Source organism: Anarhichas minor, unplaced genomic scaffold, assembly GCF_050575085.1.
Source record: "Anarhichas minor isolate MPS153535 unplaced genomic scaffold, ASM5057508v1 ptg000116l, whole genome shotgun sequence".
NCBI lineage: Eukaryota > Metazoa > Chordata > Actinopteri > Perciformes > Anarhichadidae > Anarhichas > Anarhichas minor.
In genome coordinates this window covers 177,016-198,011 of record NW_027466562.1, presented here as the reverse complement: position 1 = coordinate 198,011, position 20,996 = coordinate 177,016, and the positions used below count along the sequence as shown (strand labels likewise).

Here is a 20,996-nt window from a genome sequence, read left to right as displayed (position 1 = left end):
ACCTTTTCTCCTCGTCTCACTCCAATCTGAGAAACGCTGGCTGGCCAGTTGACCCCCCCCGAAAAAAACTCTACGGATCTACACGATTCACGTGGATGATATATTTTGATTCAAAACGGCTAATTTCGCCGAAAAGCGACAAGTTTGCAGGCATGTTTTCAGAAGCGCAGGTTGCCGCGTCCATTTCTTCCGCACGCCGGGATACTCGCCCGCGTTCCACTGTGGGCTCTAGGAGGGAGTTTTGACTAGCCTCTGTAGTACCCGACCTGGAAGGAACCCATCCTACCAAGGAAGCATCCTAGGCTTTAAGAAACGTAGGGCTCATTCGCAAAGCCATAAAAAACAAAACAAAAAAGTCCGGTCTTTTTCTAACCACTTTTCTTTGACCTCGATGGAAAACGTCACGAGGTCGAGGACAGATGTGAAGGAGGATCTACAGAGCGGTGCTAAGAGAATCACACTGCACTTGCAAGACGGCAGATGGTATTTTATTTTTAGCAATTTTATTTATAACATAGAAGATGAGAAGGCCACAGTGACAAACTCCATGCCACCCCAGTTGATGAGGGTCCAAATGAAAAGCTGTTAGATTCCCACTGTGCTGCTTCAGCTTTTAAATAAAATAAACTGTGGAATGAAACTAAAAGCTAGTGCTGGCTAACTTCTTTTTGTATCACATGACAGTGGGTGTACAGCTACAAGAACAACAAGAACAAATAAAAGAAGAGTCACATGTATCAGGACTGAACAACATTTTATTCTGTACTTTTCCAGAATTTCTGCACAATACCGACATTTTCTCAGACCTGGAAACGATCACTTCTGTCAGTAATCCAGGCTTTTTACAGAGCCACAGAAGAACCCGCTGTAAGCACAAACACAACACAAACCAACACAGGGATACCATCGCTTCACTTCCACGCTGGGGAACGTTTGATGCAATGGAGGTTTTGGCGATCACATGTACTCTGCTGGGAGACGAGAGTATAGAACCATTCTAGAACATAATAAAACAAATAAAAAGGAATGCCCTACTTTAGTAATCCCATTCCAACGTAAAACCTCTGCCAGGTGGACCGGGGGTTTGGACAGGACAGCAGAAGCGAAGCGCTCCTCTCTTCATCCACATGGCTGTGGAGAGCTAAACACTGGAGGACGGCAGGAAGCAAACACGACAACGAAAGACAATATCTGTCCGACCCCTTGTTGAAACGATTGTTAGAAAAAAGCGTACGAGAATGGTGTCATGTGTTATTTTTATTCCCTTTCTGGCGGAGAGGTTAATGTGAACATTGATAGCACTCATGTATCAGCTAGCTTAGCTTAGCCTGCCACGGTCTAAAAGGTGACAATGTCCTTCTACCGGCACCTCTAGTGCTCACTTATTAACACGTCATGTCTTGTTTGTTTAATCAGCGCAACAACCAACATTTTTAAAAGCGGCCGATGGTTTTATCGGTGGGTTGTGTAGCGTGGCGCATAATCCCTGTAGAATGTCATTTTAAACAGAGGAGATATAGTGCGTTAGTTAGTGAGCTTCGCAGGTGCTAGTATGTGGATCTGGTCACTTTCAGACGGAGAGAGGCGAGCTGTATCACGATGGACTTGATAAAACCTGTCCTTCTGGAGTGTTTTCTCCGCTCACAGCACCCTGCTCCCTCTGTGATCACACCGTCAGCGAGTCCGCTCATTGTTACGTCCTCTTGTTGGCGAGTGAAAGCTGGCGGGCTGCAGATGGAAAAGCACGCACCGGAAAACAACAAATGAATATAGAGCGCAAAATAAGTGATGATGTATTTTTGTAGACGGGGAAGTTAGCAATCGCTCTGGTTTCCTCAACAACAAAAAATAAAATAGAATTGATTTTATTATTTATTGCAGAAAATAAGTGTTGATGATACTTACTCGTTTTGTTCAGCAATATAATCTTCACAAAGGAACACCACTTTTATGATTTTCAAAGCGTGATTGCAGTCGCCAGAAGTAAAAAGCTAACATTGGGCAATAAAAGGAACTACGCCACTACATCACATGACTCTGCGTCACCACCACTAAGCTAAAGGAGGACTAGTGTTCTCGTATAGACGTTTGTCAGCTTCCACCTGTTTTTAAGACGCAGAACAGATTCAAAAATCACGAGAGGGATATTTATTGATGTATTTCGTATCGTAGAACAAAACGGAAAAATCTCACAGACCTTATTTCGGGCATTTTAAGATTAAGAAAAGCCCATTGGCTTTGAGAGGAGGGAACAGGAAGTGCAGAAAATGCTGACTCATGTCTAGGTTGTAGGTCATTCCTGCAGCTCTCTGTAGGTCTACGGATAACCGGAGTATCGGTTTCTTTTGAACAAAATCTCAAAGTATGAAATCAATCGATGTAGAAAGCGATACTAAAGCGGAAGAGGCTTGATTTACCTTCTGTGCATACACGCGTACGAAGCATTAGAATGGAAAGTTACTTTTGCCTCCATTCCTTCCCCCCCCAGAGCCCCGGGGCGGATGTAGCTAGAGCTAGCAGGATGGTCCGGAACCACCAGAGCCAGCGACCCAATGAACGGCAGGGTTTCCAAATAAACAATGCACCCTCCATGCTGCAGAAATGAAGCATTAGTTTCAGCACAACAATGAGAGAACAGCACAACACAAAGGGGGATAAAGGTCAATGAGAGGTGACATTTCTCTCTCACAGCTTCTTTTCTGGTTAACAGGTTTACCGTCGACTCAACAGCACGATTAGAACCGAAAGCGAAGCAGAACTTGTTGTGTAACACACAGGAACTCTGCTGCTGATGTTTTAAGTGGCCTGATGATGGAGTCCTCGACCTCGGCTCTTTGTCCAACTACGCTCTGCTTGTTAAAAGGTCCTTTTTTCCCCAGGATGTAGTCCCAGGACCCGATCCCCATCAGACAGTCTTTCCTAAGTACGGAGTATGTGAAAGAAACTGACTGGGCTCGTGGGTCACGGTGGAGCAAACGCCTCTAGAACGCTGCAATATCTGCATTCAAAGGCTCGAGCCAACATCTATCAGGCTGTTTGTTTTCTATCAAACAGGACATCAACATGACAGCTGGTTAGCTACACAAGTAGCGCATCTCTCTCTCTCTCTCTCTCTCTCTCTCTCTCTCTCTCTCTCTCTCTCTCTCTCTCTCTCTCTCTCTCTCTCTCTCTCTCTCTCTCTCTCTCTCTCTCTCTCTCTCTCTCTCTCTCTCTCTCTCTCTCTCTCTCTCTCTCTCTCTCTCTCTCTCTCTCTCTCTCTCTCTCTCTCTCAAAAGGGCCCTTTTTCCTTAAGTTCTTGGCCCGGCTCTGAGTCCAGCACTGTCTGGGGGAGTCAGGGCTGGGAGCTGCCCTGGCTGTCGGGGTCCGTCCCCGTGGAGCTGGTGTCCGAGTCTGAGTCCTCGTCGTTGTGCTCGTCCTCTGCCAGGCTCTTCTCGCGTACCCGCCTGTGGGTAGCGCTGAGGCGAGCCAGCAGACCCTGGTAGTCGAAGCGGCCTCGCTTCTCCCCGAACGGGTCCTGGGCAGAAAAAACCCCAGAGAGGTGAGCCGAGTTTGGGCATGCGTGTCCCTCAGAGATAGAGCTTTTAATGGACCATGCATTTGTCCTGATGAGTAGGCTGCAGTAAAGGGTGTAACCGTCCATCTGCATCCGTTCACATCAGGGAAAACATCCGTATTCATTTTCTGTATTAAGCCGTTTTACACGTACTGAGACTTATCTTTAAATGGATATATTCCTCGACGTTTTAAACAAAAATTGTCTACACTAAAACGACTCGCCGTAGGTGGCAATAAAGACGACATCAACGACACCTGAAATACCAGAGAGGGGCGACTCCTCTGGTTGTATAGAAGTCTGTGAGAAAATGACTCTACTTCTCTCTTGATTTATTACCTCAGTAAACATTGTAAACATGAGTTTATGGTCTCAATCTCTAGTTTCAAGTCTTCTTCAATACAGCATGATGTTCATTTAGTAACTTATGGTCCATTTAGAGTTATTTTGAGACGTTTCTTGTCTACTGTCCGGTCACCGAGGGGCCATCCGGCCAGGAGGTAAGAATAAAGACTTGTGTGGGACATCTGTCAGCTTTATCCTGCTCCCAACAACAACAAATTTATTGACAATGAACCTCGCCGAGCGATTGAGCACGATTCTACCAGCAGACTGTCCACACTACGGGTTCACTGAAGTCTGCTTAATGGGTCAGCCGGGCCAAAACAACCACCAAAACTACTGCGTTTATCACAGCCAGAAGATGTAAAAACTGTCATAATCGTCGGATTTCCTTCAACACATCATGTGTGACGAACGCTTCCATCAGAAAACGCAACCAAAATTAGGCTTAAAATTGTGATATTTTATCAAAAACATTTCATTCTACAGGTTTCATTTAAAATTCCGGCCCAAATAAACTGTTTACTTTCACCAGATCCTGTGAAAAACATTAAATTCTGAGCTCCTCAGCGCAACTATGAAGCCATGACGGCACAATGTCCTTACATTCACTCAATGTCGGATCAACGTCGAGCTTTCAATTAATAAAGCTGGAGAGTTAAATGAATAATAATTTATCATATTTAACTATACAGATTTTGTGAGTAAAATCTAAATCTGCAACATCACTCCGTCAGATAAATGTATTAGTACAATGTTCTCCTCAGAAGTAAAGTACACAGTAAGTAGTATACAGCCGAGTTAAAAACTATTTAAAGATATCTTGGGGTATAATGAGTTAGATTAGTAACAGTTTTCATATCTTATAATAATACAAATGATAGCTGTTTGAGACTATTTTAGTTATTGTCCAGTTTCAAAAAAAGGATTTCCTTAAATCGCTAAACACATCATGACAACTGATCTACAAACGGACAATTTAAAATATAGATGTGCATGGATTAGAAATAACAGGAAATATAGTCACCTGCATGTTCTGTCCCTGTAAATGCAGTCTCTCCTTGCAGACGCCCTCGTAGAAATCATAGTACTCTAGGAAGGACTTCTCCATCACACTCCTACACACACACACACACACACACACACACACACACACACACACACACACACACACACACACACACACACACACACACACACACACACACACACACACACACACACACACACACACACACACACACACGAGGAGTGAGAGATGGAAGAAGAAGAGAAACAAGGCTTGGTTGAGCAGCTTCGTTGGGTCTCACCACAGAGCTTCAGGACACGGGACTTTGCCCTCCAGCATGTCACACACAGCCACCCTCATGGTTTCATGGCGGATGCACTCGTTGTAGTTCTTACTGTCCCCTGGGTGGCGCTCCTGAAAGACACAAATCAAATTTGATTCTCAAATCAGATCTTTAAGACAGACTGTCCGAACTGGAAGTGATCATATGGGATTTGTGTGTCCAGAAACTAAGTAAGAAGCTAAATAAGTTTGTCATGTTTACATCTTTCTCCTCCAGAAATGTAACAAACCACATCACAACGTGTTCTCCTCTCGTTCCCACTGCTGAGACAGTCCTGTTCAAGTTGAGAAAATTCCACAAATGTTTTGTTTGGTGCGCTGTGCTAGGTTTAGCTATCGGAGGCTCGTGCTAACGCTAAACTAGCATCTTGAACAGAAGCAGCTGCTTTATCAACACAACGTGATTAAGCGTATCTGCGGCACTCCCCCTGGTCTCAGCATATTGTAATTTTAGCGGTGGGCAGTAGGTGGACAGATAACGTCAGAGTGTCCCTGTGAGCATCTGTTTCCAGCAGCTGGGCTAACGGTAGCTAGAGTGAACGACACATCCCTCCACCATGTAGATCAGGTCCGCATATTACTTCACATCAAGGCCGTCAGACTGAAGTCCAATGTGGGGAGATTGGGGAAAACGTTTTACACTTATTCAATAACGTTACATTTTGAAGGTTACAGCAACGTTAATTAATTGTTGACTCAGACAGGTTTGTTTTCCCTAACAGGACGTGTCATGATGCCTCCTCTCCTCTTCCCTCTTGTGTGTGAGAGTGTAGCCGTACATCAAAAGGTCACATCTGTAAGCCGTCTCCCCATATCGGCAGCGATTTTGAGGCTGCCGTCTCCGCGCAGTACGCCTCCCCCAGCAGCGCCCGACACACACGATCTGGTACTTCTATCTTTGTGAGGACACAGATGTAATTCATGCCCTGGTCCATTACCCACAATTATACATGTTGCATCAGAGACACCTAGTGGTGTAGAACGTGATTGCATTGTTGTTCTTGTATTCATCCCTCCTCTCTTGACGTACTGAGGACATGCTGCAGTTACTTTACTACTTTATATCTCTGCGATATATTCTCTGTGTTTTTGCAGTTTTAGTCTAACATTTGTCTTATAGTCATAGATGCTAATCGCGATTAGCATTTCTTCATTAATGTTAAAATTAGCTTACTTGTCAGGCAAACCTCAGGATAATGACTGCTTATTTCCTCTTGCATGATGGTTTATGCTAAATGTAAGATTACATATTCATGTATATGGGCAGTTTGTAAGGCCATATTCATAGGTTTCCACAATTTTACAAAGAAAAGAAAGATCCTCACTAAAAGCCCTCCACTAAACTACGGCTTCCTGGTTCATCTGCTAAGCTTACCTGTACAAAGCAAGAGCAGAGTATTAACCATCCCAACTAAAGGCCTGCACCCAACACAACCCCTAACCATCCCAACTAAAGGCCTGCACCCAACACCACCCCTAACCATCCCAACTAAAGGCCTGCACCCAACACCACCCCTAACCATCCCAACTAAAGGCCTGCACCCAACACCACCCCTAACCATCCCAACTAAAGGCCTGCACCCAACACCACTCCTAACCATCCCAATTAAAGGCCTGCACCCAACACAACCCCTAACCATCCCAACTAAAGGCCTGCACCCAACACCTAACCATCCCAAATAAAGGCCTGCACCCAATACCTAACCATCCCAACTAAAGGCCTGCACCCAACACCTAACCATCCCAACTAAAGGCTTGCACCAAACACCTAACCATCCCAACTAAAGGCCTGCACCCAACACCACCCCTAACCATCCCAACTAAAGGCCTGCACCCAACACCACCCCTAACCATCCCAACTAAAGACCTGCACCCAACACCACCCCTAACCATCCCAACTAAAGGCCTGCACCCAACACCTAACCATCCCAACTAAAGGCCTGCACCTAACACCTAACCATCCCAACTAAAGGCCTGCACCCAACACCTAACCATCCCAACTAAAGGCCTGCACCCAACACCTAACCATCCCAACTAAAGGCTTGCACCCAACACCTAACCATCGCAACTAAAGGCCTGCACCCAACACCACCCCTAACCATCCCAACTAAAGACCTGCACCCAACACAACCCCTAACCATCCCAACTAAAGGCCTGCACCCAACACCTAACCATCCCAACTAAAGGCCTGCACCCAACACCTAACCATCCCAACTAAAGGCCTGCACCCAACACAACCCCTAACCATCCCAACTAAAGGCCTGCACCCAACACAATCCCTAACCATCCCAACTAAAGGCCTGCATCCAACACCTAACCATCCCAACTAAAGGCCTGCACCCAACACAACCCCTAACCATCCCAACTAAAGGCCTGCACCCAACACCACCCCTAACCATCCCAACTAAAGACCTGCACCCAACACAACCCCTAACCATCCCAACTAAAGGCCTGCACCCAACACAACCCCTAACCATCCCAACTAAAGGCCTGCACCCAACACAACCCCTAACCATCCCAACTAAAGGCCTGCACCCAACACCTAACCATCCCAACTAAAAGCTTTTTTGGAAGCCTTTTCGACGTCAGTCACTCGTACGTCTCACAGAACAGATACGCTTCCATGATATTAACTGTATCAATCCGCACTGACGCGCGACTGACTGACACCAACCGCGTAAGTATATTGCTGTTGCGTTTGGTGAAGCATAGACAGCTGTTTAAGTCACACTGTATGCTTGTTGTGAACCTATTAACCGTATCTACGTTGATTGTGAGCTCGCCTGTTTACTGCAGGCGGAATCCACTCACTCGCTACGTGGGAAATAAAATCAATGAGTCACTGAAAAGTACTTTGGTTCAGTAACTGTCTGAGTAAAACAGGTACACAGACAGACAGAGTACCTGTTCAAAGCCAGGTTCATTGTGATAGGGGTTCTCCGTCATCAGAGACTGGATGGAGATGAGGACAGATGAAATACTCTGGGCTGGGCTCCATGCTGGGCCTGTCCATGTCCTACACACACACACAGACACACACACACACACACACACACACACACACACACACACATACGGTAGTTTATAACTCTAAGACAGAAACACTAACTGTCTCCCACCATCCTAAACGGGTCCCTGTGCAGACAAATACAACCAAATGAGAGACGAGCATGCGACTCACCCCAGGATGCTGAGGCAGACCTTGCCGTTGCGGTAGAAGTTGGGGTTGAAGCGGACGGTGTTGTGTCCGGTGGTGATGAGCTTGACCCGCGGTGGGTGGATGGGGTAGTCGGGGGGGCAGCGGAACAGGAAGAGGAAGAAGCCGCCCTCGTATGGCGTGTCGAACGGCCCCGTGATCAGGGCGTGGATCTGCACAGGAAACGAGGGGACAGAAAGGAGGCGGCTTAGAGCAGTGGGTCTCCACCTTGTTTGGGGCCAGCGCCCCCTATCCACTGACAAGATCCATTACTGCCCCCATCAATTAAAATGGGAGGCTCCCCTTGGCTACCCTGAATATTAATGATTAGTATTTCTATATAAGTTAGAAGTTATATCATTACAAAAACATGTCATTAATTGCCAAATATTAGATTTGATTCATCTGGATAGTTGGAATATTGTCATTAGTTTCCCAGGGAGCAAAAAAGCCGTGTGAATAAAATTATATATTTCTGAGTCTGTCAGTCAATCTGGTGAATTATTATGAGCCAAATTGTGGAGGAAATGTAATGTATATTAATTAAAACACCAAATTCAGGCAGCATTTATCCATTTATCTATATTTACATACAACAGATTATAATGCAGCAAGGCTCAGGCATTCTGTGGTGCTTTCAAATATGACCTCTTTATACAGTATGTGCATCTATTTAGCACCCTATGATAAATGAATGCATTCCTTCATAAACCCATACACAGATCAGCATTCTCTGAGAAGTTAAATATAAAGCTGTAATATTACCAGAATTAAGCCATGAGGGGAAGAAACTACCTGCCCTATAGTAGTGAATAATGACTTCACCTCCTCCAATAGAGATTCAGAAAGAAAGAAAACCAAAATGTTTTTAGCAGGGATAGGTATATATACAACTGATGTTTAAGTAAGGGCTATTCATGCATTTGAGCAGGGAGGTGATCCTCTGAGTTACACACGTCTCTTTATCAATCCAAGTCTATGGGAAAACAGATTTTGTGGTCCGTCGGCATCAGGTGACTGACCCGAAAATTGTAATTCCACCTTTTGGCCACTAAGTAAAACCTGCTTCAAAGGCCGGCAATCATGAGGAGGTGCACAAAAGGGAGCGATGGATGCTTGGGGATGAAGATAATCTGACCTAGAACTCAACTGATAACATCCACATCAGAGCCCCCCCCCCCTGCCTGTGAGGAAGAAATGTACCAATGAAAACATCAGGGTTCAGCAGTTCCACGACTTAAAAACGTCTCTCCTTCCCCCTTTTGTCAATGGTGGTTCCCGGTCTGGGTTAGACTCGTGTTGGACCAGAAGCCCCATGTCAGGGTGTGAAACTAATACGCATACCGGCACACAATATTACAGCGTGTGCACAATGGAACGAGTGGATTCAACTGTATTCTGTGTGTCGCTGCCATGTAGACAGGTGGCAGATATCAGGCTGGTGTCTGCTCCATCTGTGCTGAAAGTGATTATCAAAGCCAGCTTCTCTTAGTTGAAGCAGCCAGCGACTGTCCCCGGCTGTAATAATTAAAGTAATAATTAGTGCTCCGACAGTGCTGTGAACGCTACGATTAATAAATGCATTCTTTGATTTTTTAACAGTAGCATTCCTCCGATGGTCCCGCAAATTTGGATAGTGCAACTTAGTCCACGCAGAGATTTAATCACGCACACTATGGAGATTGATTTGATTTCAAATTGTATTAACAGTATTATTAATAGGCTGGTATTTAAACCAAAACAGGCCATAAATCATGAATTATTGGGGAAAACCAAGCAATTCCATGTAACATCAGACATTCAGCAAACCCCATATAGCCCGAATGCAATGTTTCATAGCCACACTATTCCGCCTCTGGGACTGTGGTATTCGTAGTCGGATCAGGCTCCTGAGAATCAAATAGAACGATCCATTAATCAAAGTAGCGTCTCGGCCCAGATAGGACAACTATCGGATACCAAAAACAGTTACGGTCGGATTGCAGTCTCAGCGCATTCTTGCCGGAATTCTGTACAAATGACATCTATTGCACGTCTGTCCATCCTGGGAGAGGGTTCCCTCCTCTGTTGCTCTCTCTTATTGTGATTGACAAGTCACTGCCGCTACCATATACGGCGTCTCTACGTCACTCCTTTGCTTTCCAAATATGTTAACTCCCGTTCATTGCTTGCGAAAAACACAACATGGAGACGGCAGTCCACAAACCAACGGGGGACGTCACGCTGACTACGTCCACTTCTATACACAGTCTATGGCGGTTACCAAACAGCTTCCGGTACATTAGCGCCTTCTGGACTGGAGTAGAGCAGCAAAACCAACCCGCTCAGCTATCAGATTTGGTCCAAGGGGGGACATCTGTGCGTGGCTCAGTGTATTAAACCTCCTTTAGATTTTTATCTCCACACAAGACGATTTGAAATGACGAGTGTAAACGGGGTCATAGCCTTTTTTACCTTGGTCATGTCTTGAGGATCGGGGACGACAAACATCCCTGGTGGAGGTTCCTTGTAGATGGACATGATATCCCTGCAGAGACAGACGGACAGAGGGAGAAAGATGAGGTTTTAGGAAGGACACTAGAGATGGAGATAATCTTACTTTCAGCAGAGATCTGCAACAGAGATCATTTCATTCAATATGCTATATAGGCATGAATAAGGACAGTGTCAAGTAATGACTAGATTATAAAGAAAAAAGAAAAAGAAAAAAAAAGCGTACGGTGCAACTAAAAAATAAAATAGACGACAACAAATAATCCATCCCGTGTGTCCCTGGCCTACCCACAACCTTCCTGTAAACATTGTTCTGGGGATATTTTCTTTGGTGGAAAGTAGTTCCAGAGATCTGAGTATTATCTTCTGTACCAGGTAAACCCCAAACTATCTACTTGGCTAAACAACACACGGGGGAAGTGGAATATTGCAACAGTGAAAAATAATAAATAAATGAAATGTGTTTTCCATGGTTAAACACACTAAAGTGATGACCCTGACATCTCTCGCAATCATATGTTCTGCATATTGTAGTCTAAATTACAGTAACTACTTACGTTTCCGGTCATTTGTTAAGAACCCATATCTTTCCAGTGATGGTAGAACACTTTATGCAAAACTTCCACTTTCGATTTGTACTCACCTCATTGGGATTTTAGGTCTGAACATAACCTGAAGCTATACAACTGTGACAGTGACTGTTTTCATTAGGCCCACCTCTTTATCCTCAGGATGCACTGCTGGGAAGCCTTCTCGTTGTCCCAGTCCGTGCTGAGGGTCGGGTCCCAGGAAGTGGCGTGGATGTGGGACAGAAGGTCCGCTCCTGCCACCCCGCCGAGCCCGAGCCCAACACCGGGAAGAACCGAGGAGGCGTGTACAGATGGAGACACGGCCACGACCGGCAGTAAGGAGCCGGGGGTGAATGAGTTGCCAAAACCGGCTGTGGTAGCGGGGACACCGGACATGGGGGGCACCAGAGCGGTGAGGCCACTTTGCGCGGCCGCAGCGGGAGGTGGGGAGGCCGGGTTGGAGCTGGTGTGAGCACCGCTGGTTGCCGGGTGTCCCACCGGTAAAGAGTTGGCCAAAGTCGGCAGCAGCGAAGCTCCGCTACCCTGTCCGGTAACGCCTAAGCCATGGGCACCGCCACTGGACTGCTCTCCGAAGCTGTCTGCCATGACTCGCAAGCTAACGAGCGCTGAGTAAAACCGTCGGTGTTTACTAATGTATAATGCTAGCTGCTAGCTGCTAGCTGCATCGGGCAGCTGAGTGCGAAGTTACCTCTGCTTGTTTTTGTTGACCAGCGGGATCAGAGAGCAGGCGAGCGGGATTGAGGTGAGCTCAGAGGCGAGGCCAGAAAACACGGCATTTCTTCCCACGACATAGTGGCTACTTATCGTTAGCTTAACGTTATGTGTTTTCCCCGAGGCCTCCAAAAAAGTATGAAGTCGTCGGCAAAATGACCTCGTCCCCCTTCCCAAGGCGTATGAAGCCGACTCACTGTCCGTTGTTATCGGCTTAAATCAATATGGTGTCCGAATATTTGGGTTTGGAATCGACCACATCCCCTCCACTCCATTACCTCAACGCAACTTCACGATCTGATTTCTCACCAGTTAAGCTGCGCTGAAATGATAAAAAACGGGACATCCGCTGGGAACTTCAAAATAAAAGTCCTCTACGCATTTAAAAGTGGCACAATGAAAATTAAGCATTTCATTATTAAATCAAAAATATTTATGGAGGAAAAAAACTTTGAATCAATTAAAATTATTTTTTATATAGTTTTCAAGGTTACAAGGTTTTTATTTGGTTGCACAACGATATTTAGACTGTAGTCCCAATTTGCTACATAGGTTAAAAAAAGTATATATATATATTACATATGTAGGGTGGAGGATGAATAATTAGTTGATTAATCCCATTAATGAATTAATCACAGCCAGAGGAAATAAGGTGTTTTGAAGGTGGTTCGGTAGCTGATACTTCTGTACCTCTTTCCAGACGGAAGCAGGTGAACAGGTTGTGGCTGTTGTGGGTTTTTGTCCTTTAATATCCCCTTAGCTCTTCCCAGGCTCCTCTTCTCACCAATGCCACTGATGCTCAGTAGATGGGTACCAATGATGTTCTGAGCGGTTTTAATCACCCGCCGTGCACATCCCATACCAGTTTGTACTGTTTGCAGTCAGGATGCTTTCTATTGCTCCTCTGTAAATGTGGACAAGAACTTGGCACAGGAATTTTGCGTGCGTCTTCGCCTCCTTTTTTCTAAAATCAACAATAAGCTATCTTGGTTTTACTGACGTTGTGCAGCAGGTTGTTCTCTGACCTCCACTCTGTAAGGTTGTTATTTCCCTCTCCCAATGAAGTCTCATTGTTGTGTGTAACCCGGCCGATGACGGTAGTGTCATCTGCCAACTTCACAACAGAGTTCTCTTCATGTTTGGGGTAGCAGTCATGGGTGTGCAGTGTGAACAGGAGAGGGCTGAGCACACGGCCCTGGGGGGCTCCGGTGTTCAACACCAGAGTGGAGGAGGTTTGGCTGCCAATCCGAACTGCCTGGTGAGGAAGTCTATTAGCCAGCTGCAGAGTGAAGCTGCAGAGTGAAGGTCTCAAGCCCAGAGTGCTACATTTACCAATCAGTTTCATGGGGGAGATTGTGTTGAAGGCTGAGCTGAAATCGAGAAACTAAGCCACAGACCTGCTGATGTCAGACAGCGGGTCTGGGAATAACCTGTTAGTTTTCAACCAGCTTTATATTGTTACAATGTGGGTATAGTATATGCTAGTGAACGATGTTGAACTCCCCTCCATATTGACAGCACCCAAGGGTCCCTTCTCCACCCGTTACTACTGTGAATCTATCTAACAGGATTTACAAAACATACCTGTTTAAGTTTGAGTTAGTTGCTGCACCGTGTGGTAAGATTGTTAACATCAAGCATCCTAAACACCCTTTTTTGTATTTTTTTATGGAGGCCTTGAATACCAAAATTGATCTTGTGCGTTGGGACATCCAGAGCAGTAACTTTTCACTGTAAAGACCTGCACAATATTAAGTCCTAAACTAAACTTATGAGAGACAGAATCTGGTATAACCACCAATACTGTAATATAATTAGATTTGTAGTGTAAATAGTCTACGCCTTAATTCAGTGCCAGTCAGGTTACATGACTCCACAAATGTTTTTTCATGGCATACAGAAGGAAAAGCTTAACTTTAATTTGTATTTAACAGGCTAAAACATTCAAAACATGGAAGAGGGGTCCTTCTAAAATAACAGGTAAAGACATGAAAGTACATTTTGATACTAGACGATTAGATTTACATTTAGATAAGTCTTCTAGCTCATGTAAAACCCTTCAACCGTTTCATCGTTAAGTTGGGTAAACGTCATTAAGCGAACAATATAAGCCCAGGTACAACTTGAGTCAAATAAAAAACCTAAAAGATCATTTTTGCTTTGTGACTTTTCTCCAAATAAAGCAGATTTGTAACAAAGGGACACTGTGAGCCAATCTGTCAATATTCAGTTATCGAAGCACATGATTGACAGGTGCCTGCTGATCTGAAGAAATTGCAAAAAAATGTGAATTTAATATCACAAGAAACCTTTGTTGTACATTACTGATGTTGGTATACTCCATTGCTAACATTCAAGTGCTTGCTGTATTGCCAGAGATATGTCAAGACTTTAAAATAGTTTATCAGACCACATGTCCAACAACAACTTTAACTTGTTTTGGAATCGTCCCAGCCTCTACGCAAGAGACGGTTTACACTTGAACAAAGCTGGCGCTGAAGTACTAACAGCCAATATTCAGTACACTGTTCACTCCTATCCACATGATTGACTGTTTACACCTGGCACACATGATCCTGGATCCCCTGTCCTGTCCCCTGTCACTCCTCCTCTACGTTCATTCATCAGCCGCATTCATCCCCTACAAGCAACACTAGCTCCCCCTGGCGGCATGGAGAGTCTCCAACTACTCTCTCCCTAGCCTCTACCGCAACTTCCACTCCACGACCCATGAACATTCCCGTGAGAATCACAGACTCGCGCTCACGCCCTAGTTATGGTCGGGTTCGAGGTGTTGCACGAGTGATCCGTCCTATTGCACATACCCCCAAAGCTTCCTGTGCTGATGACGACACAGTGTCTTCCCCCATCAAAATGTGTCTGATTAATGCACGCTCTGTAACAAACAAGGCTCACATTTTAAATGACTTGTTCACAAGTCATAATTTGGCTTTTTTATTTCTGACTGAAACCTGGCAAAGGAATATGGAATGCATCCATTTCAATGAACTCTGCCCTGTGGACTGTTCTTATGTTGGGACACCGCGTTTGACAGGCCGCGGTGGAGGCCTCGCCGTGGTCTGGAAGAATCAGTTTTCCTGCCAATTGGGGAGCACAGAATCCTATGCTACTTTTGAACTACAGCTGACTAAAGTGGGCCGGCTAAAGCCGTTTTACTGTTTTTTAATTTACCGACCTCCAGGTCCTGCAGGTCAGTTTTTGTCAGAGTTCACAGACTTTCTCACCTCTATTATCAAGCTAGACAAAGTGCTTCTGGTTGGTGATTTCAATTTGCATATCAATGATACCACAGACTGCAGTGCCACTGAGTTTCTCAATATTACTGAATCTTTTAATTTCACGCAACATGTTTCTGGCGCCACTCACAGGGGTGGTCACACCTTGGACCTTGTGTTCTCCCTGGGTCTTGATATTGATAATACCCGTTGTGAGGACCTACTGATCAGTGACCATAAATGTATTTTCTTTGATCTTTCTGTCAATGCTGACCCCTTGTGTCTGAAACAAACATTCCACTCCCGCATTATTACTCAGCGTACAGCTGATCAGTTCTCTATGCACTTCTGCTGTGATATTAATACAAATCTCAATGATGTTGAACTCTTGATACAGTCTTTTAATGAACATTGCACCACTTTGCTGGATAAAGTGGCACCCCTTAAGGAAAGGACTAGGGCTGCCTACAACACTTCTCTGTGGATGACAGACGCTGTCTGCAGCTTGAGACGGAAGTGTCGCAGGACAGAGCGGCTATGGAAAGCCACTGGGCTAGAAGTGCATCGCTCATATCTCAAAGACCTCAGAGTTTCCTTTAATGCTGGAGTAAAGGAAGCTAGAACTGCTTATTTTGCCAACTTAATCTCTTCCTCAAAGAGAAATCCCAAGATTTTGTTTGACACAATTAAGAGAATTGTTTCACCGTCTGTCTCTACATTACCATGCTGTTCTGTTGACGATTGCAACAAATTCCTTACCTATTTCAATGATAAGGTAACAGCTATTAGGTCTGGCATTCAGCCTGGGATTTGTTCATCTACATGTAGCTCCTCGCAATCTCCTACTGTTCTGGACTCTTTCAAGCCTATCAGCCTTCATGACCTGATGGACTTAATTAACAAAACAAAGCCATCATCTTGCCCTCTGGATATAATACCATCCTCTCTATTTAAGAAAGTTCTGCTAATTATTGGCCCTGCAGTAACATCTACTGTCAATTCCTCATTGTCTACAGGAATTGTCCCTTCCTATTTTAAACATGCCACTATCCAGCCTATATTAAAGAAACCAAACTTAGATCCGGCATTGCCTATGAACTACAGGCCCATATCAAAACTGCCTTTCCTGTCCAAAATTGTAGAGAAAGTGGTGGCCAAACAACTTACTGCTGCACTGGAGAGGCACAACATGTACGACGAATTCCAGTCTGGGTTTCGCAGACAACACTCTACTGAAACCGCTCTCCTGAGGGTTTCAAATGACATGCTCATGTGTTCTGATGCAGGTGACTGCTCTGTGTTCGTTCTTCTGGACCTCAGTTCTGCATTTGACACTGTAGACCATAACATCCTGATTAAGAGGCTACGTGATTGGGTGGGCATATCTGGCATAGCGCTAGACTGGTTCACATCTTACCTCAATGACAGAAGTTTTAATGTCTCTGTGGGTGATTTTGTGTCCGTTACCTCTCCACTGTCTTGTGGCGTACCGCAGGGCTCGGTTCTGGGGCCTCTGTTATTTTCCCTTTATCTGTTACCTTTGGGACCGATTATACAAAGTTATGTGTCCTATCATTTATATGCAGATGATATCCAACTCCATCTGTCATTCAAACCCAGCGAGGCCTTCACATTAACTAGGCTCCTGGACTGTGTCGATGCCATCAGAGACTGGACTGCAGAAAACTGCTTACAACTCAACGACACTAAGACGGAGGTCCTAGTTATTGCTCCAGATGAGTTTGTCCCCATGATCAGGCAGAGTATTGCTCCACTCTCCTCTGTTGCCCATTGCAACCTGCGCAATCTAGGGATTTTCTTTGATCGATCCATGTCATTTGACCCCCATGTTAAGCAGCTGTCCAGATCATGTTTATTCCATCTAAGAAATATCAGTAAACTGAGATCTGTAGTATCAACACCTGAACTAGAGATGATCATACACACATTTATCTCCTCTCGCATTGACTACTGTAACTCACTTTTCACATCACTCAGTGTATCTGCTCTTAACCATCTGCAGGTAATCCAAAACGCTGCCGCCAGATTACTCACCAGGACAAATCGACAGTCTCACATCACCCCCGTACTCCGATCTCTCCACTGGCTCCCTGTAGCATTTAGGATACACTTCAAAATTCTCACCATCACTTACAGAGCACTTCACGGTCAGGTTCCTACTTATGTAGCTGATCTACTTCACCCATATTCACCCGCCCGCACTCTCGGGTCAAACGCTCTAGGTCTTCTGTCAGTTCCACGCACACGATTTAAGACCCGTGGTGACCGAGCCTTTGAGGCAGTGGCACCGAGGCTGTGGAATGCTCTGCCCGAGACTCTACGCCTCGCAGATTCTGTGAATACTTTTAAAAAAACAGCTCAAAACCCACCTTTTTTAGGCTGGCGTTTGAGTAAAAACCCATGTCCTAGACCTGCTCTTAAAATATGTTTTAAATTTATTTTTATTTTTTCTCCGTGTATGTAATTTATTGACCCTATGGTCACTTTGTTTTTTTATGCTTTAAAATTTCTGCTCTGTTAAAGCACTTTGATTTTTTTGTCTGTGAAAAGCACTCTATAAATAAATTTAATTATTATGTAGCATCAATACATAGTATGTTCATTATAGTCGATAGTTTGTTTGCATGCAGTGCATTATACTGTTAAAAAGAACTGTATGTTTATCTATATATTTTTTTAATCAACACTACACCTGGTGGGCTAAAAAATTAAAAGTGTGGTGTGGACATCAATCAATTCATACTTTTCATGTTATGTTAGTGCACCATATGTAGATTTATTTCATGCATTTGTAGATGAATAAAATAAGGTTTTAACCTTAAATTCACTTTAAACCACCTGCTCTCGTTAGGTCCACTTCACTGTTTCAATCCAGAGATTTCACTTTGGAGTCAGTCCTCTCCAGTTTTGACCTCCATAAATCAAATACCCATATGTAAATATCAGTGACATAGCAACGGTCATTTCCTTCAGGATACGCCTAAATTCAGTTCTCTTGCCACAGTCGATAATCACTTTTCTACAGTAGGTCAAAGAGGAACCTTTCAACCGTTCATTTTCTTGGCAATAAAAACCAAACAAAAATAAAAACACTACAGACTGTTCTCTTAGTTATCCCAACCATTTATTTTGGACAGATTTCAACTGAAGGGAGGTCTTACATAAAACTTTTGAAAAACAAAAATAAGCTTAGGAACAAAAAAACAAAACAAAAAAAAAAACAAAAAAAAAAAAAGTACGATTGGAGGTTGGTTAACCTCAGATGTGAAAATATATATATATAGATATCTATAGATATCTATATATATCTATATAGATATCTATATATATATATATATATAGATATCTATATATATCTATATAGATATCTATATATATCTATATAGATATCTATATATATCTATATAGATATCTATATATATAGATATATATAGATATAGATATATATAGATATATATATATATAGATATATATATATATTTCCTTTTGGAATACCCCATCAGCTCATTCAGAGTTACCGTTGAGGAACACACCCCCCTCCCTCCCTCCCTCTCCAGATGGAAGGAAGAGAGGCAGGGAGGAGGGAAGGAAGAGTAGACTGGGAGGAAGGGGGAAGTGATGGGAGCGGAGCCGTGGTAGCGTTATCCAGGTTTTACATGGCGAAGAGGATGAGGAACGCCACCATCAGACAGAAGAGACCCATAGCCTCAGACAGAGCGAAACCCAGGATGGCGTAGGAGAAGAGCTGCTGCTTCAGGGAGGGGTTCCTGTGGGGGGGGGGGGGGGGGAGGAGCACGGTCAGACAAACGGCTGATTAAGGTACCTTCACTGCAGCAACAACATAAAAAGGTCAGGCATCTGTGTCTTGCAGGGTGGACACAAAGCTTCAAGAGTTCAAAATATTGTCGACCCAAAAATGTCAGAGTGAGAGGTTTGTATGCCAACGCTGAATTGAAAATCACTGCATTTCCAAGATTGAACTCGTTTAAAACACCACACGAGTTATGATTAAACCAACACGTGGGATTAATACACAGGCCTTCACACATGAATGCGTTTTGAGGCAAGATGGAGGGTGAACCGCCATGCAGAGAAAAGGTCACGTATTGCACCAGTTCTCAGTGTTCTCTCCATTTTGGTTTGCTCAGATTGGGAAACCAGTTCTGACCCACCGTGAGTCCCTTCTGGGCCACATCTTCTGGTTATTTATACATGAAGGGTTTCTGTGGGTGTGCTTTTGGATCAGCCTATGAACTGAAAAAAAAAAGTAGCTTGCTCGTTGCGAATGAAGTAGTTGAAACTCTCTCATCTAAATAATAGAACATTTAGGGAGACGTGCACATTTGCTTTCTTGTCCCTTCCATGTTTACAGTTTGATAAGATCCCATCTGTAAGGTAAACGGGCATCTAGAGCCAGCAGCCGGCTAAGTTAGCTTAGCATAAACATTGTACAGACAGGATACACATTAGTGACCTTTAGAGGTGTTGTTGGCTGATTTCGATACCTTTGGACCGAGCCAGACTAACAGTTTCCCAACAAGAATGTCAAACTATTCATTTCATTGGATACGTGGATCTTTCTGAGGCGCATCCTGTAGATGTACATTGTTACAAATTACTTTCAAATCCTGAGGGAATATTGCACACCAAACGATAACTATTAAAAGATACTTCTTTTAATCTGTGTGCACAAAATATAAAGTTATTCCAACAGGAACTTCATATTAATATTGTTAGGTTATCACTAATCTTGTTACAATGGGAAAATTGGAGATCTCCGCCTACCGATCATCTGGATTTATAAATGCTAAATTGTTGCTAGACCGGCCGCCAACAAACCTACGCCTCTTTTAAGTCCAGAATTCAGACAGGCCAACAGCCTGTCTACATGAGAGGATAACCCCCGTTACTGGCCGACGTCATGGCTCAGGGGGAGAGAGCCTGAGGGAATGAAACCTGCATCTGTGAGTCACACTCTGGCGAATGAATATTTACATTTCTTAAACTTTGAACAGCAACAACGAGTGAACGTCTGTGTTTGCCCTTTAGCAGAGCAACTCCATGTATGCATTTCTGGTCTACAAGCACATGACGTTTGGCTGCCAATCCGAACTGCCTGGTGAGGAAGTCTATTAGCCAGCTGCAGAGTGAAGCTGCAGAGTGAAGGTCTCAAGCCCAGAGTGCTACATTTACCAATCAGTTTCATGGGGGAGATTGTGTTGAAGGCTGAGCTGAAATCGAGAAACTAAGCCACAGACCTGCTGATGTCAGACAGCGGGTCTGGGAATAACCTGTTAGTTTTCAACCAGCTTTATATTGTTACAATGTGGGTATAGTATATGCTAGTGAACGATGTTGAACTCCCCTCCATATTGACAGCACCCAAGGGTCCCTTCTCCACCCGTTACTACTGTGAATCTATCTAACAGGATTTACAAAACATACCTGTTTAAGTTTGAGTTAGTTGCTGCACCGTGTGGTAAGATTGTTAACATCAAGCATC

General features: G+C 44.2%; 1 protein-coding gene across 2 annotated transcripts; it reads right to left on the bottom strand.

Annotated features, from left to right (window-relative positions):
- Positions 1 to 735: 735 nt before the first annotated feature.
- Positions 736 to 12,243, bottom strand: ube2z (ubiquitin-conjugating enzyme E2Z). 2 transcript variants are annotated; one of them, XR_012950376.1, is made up of 8 exons: positions 11,653 to 12,243; positions 10,897 to 10,969; positions 8,428 to 8,615; positions 8,151 to 8,262; positions 5,206 to 5,318; positions 4,923 to 5,013; positions 1,906 to 3,514; positions 736 to 1,728 (listed from the first exon to the last, which is right to left on the bottom strand). XR_012950376.1 is itself a non-coding variant. In XM_076083043.1 (7 exons), exons 1-7 carry the CDS (start codon positions 12,108 to 12,110, stop codon positions 3,332 to 3,334), a joined length of 1,218 nt encoding a protein of 405 aa, XP_075939158.1. In that variant the 5' UTR covers positions 12,111 to 12,243; the 3' UTR covers positions 736 to 3,331. The 2 variants fall into 2 exon arrangements, 1 of the variants encoding a protein (XP_075939158.1); XM_076083043.1 differs by having other exon boundaries at positions 736 to 3,514.
- Between the last annotated feature and the right edge of the window lie 8,753 nt (positions 12,244 to 20,996).

Bases quoted from the DNA above. Each gene is read 5' to 3' on its own strand.
- ube2z (XM_076083043.1), bottom strand. From the start codon at position 12,110: ATGGCAGACAGCTTCGGAGAGCAGTCCAGTGGCGGTGCCCATGGCTTA. The intron at 8,616-10,896 runs GTAAAAAAGGCT...TTTCCTGTGCAG, and splicing joins ATCCTCAAGACATGACCAAG to ATCCACGCCCTGATCACGGG. The intron at 5,014-5,205 runs GTGAGACCCAAC...GTGTGTGTGTAG, and splicing joins CCGTGTCCTGAAGCTCTGTG to GAGTGTGATGGAGAAGTCCT.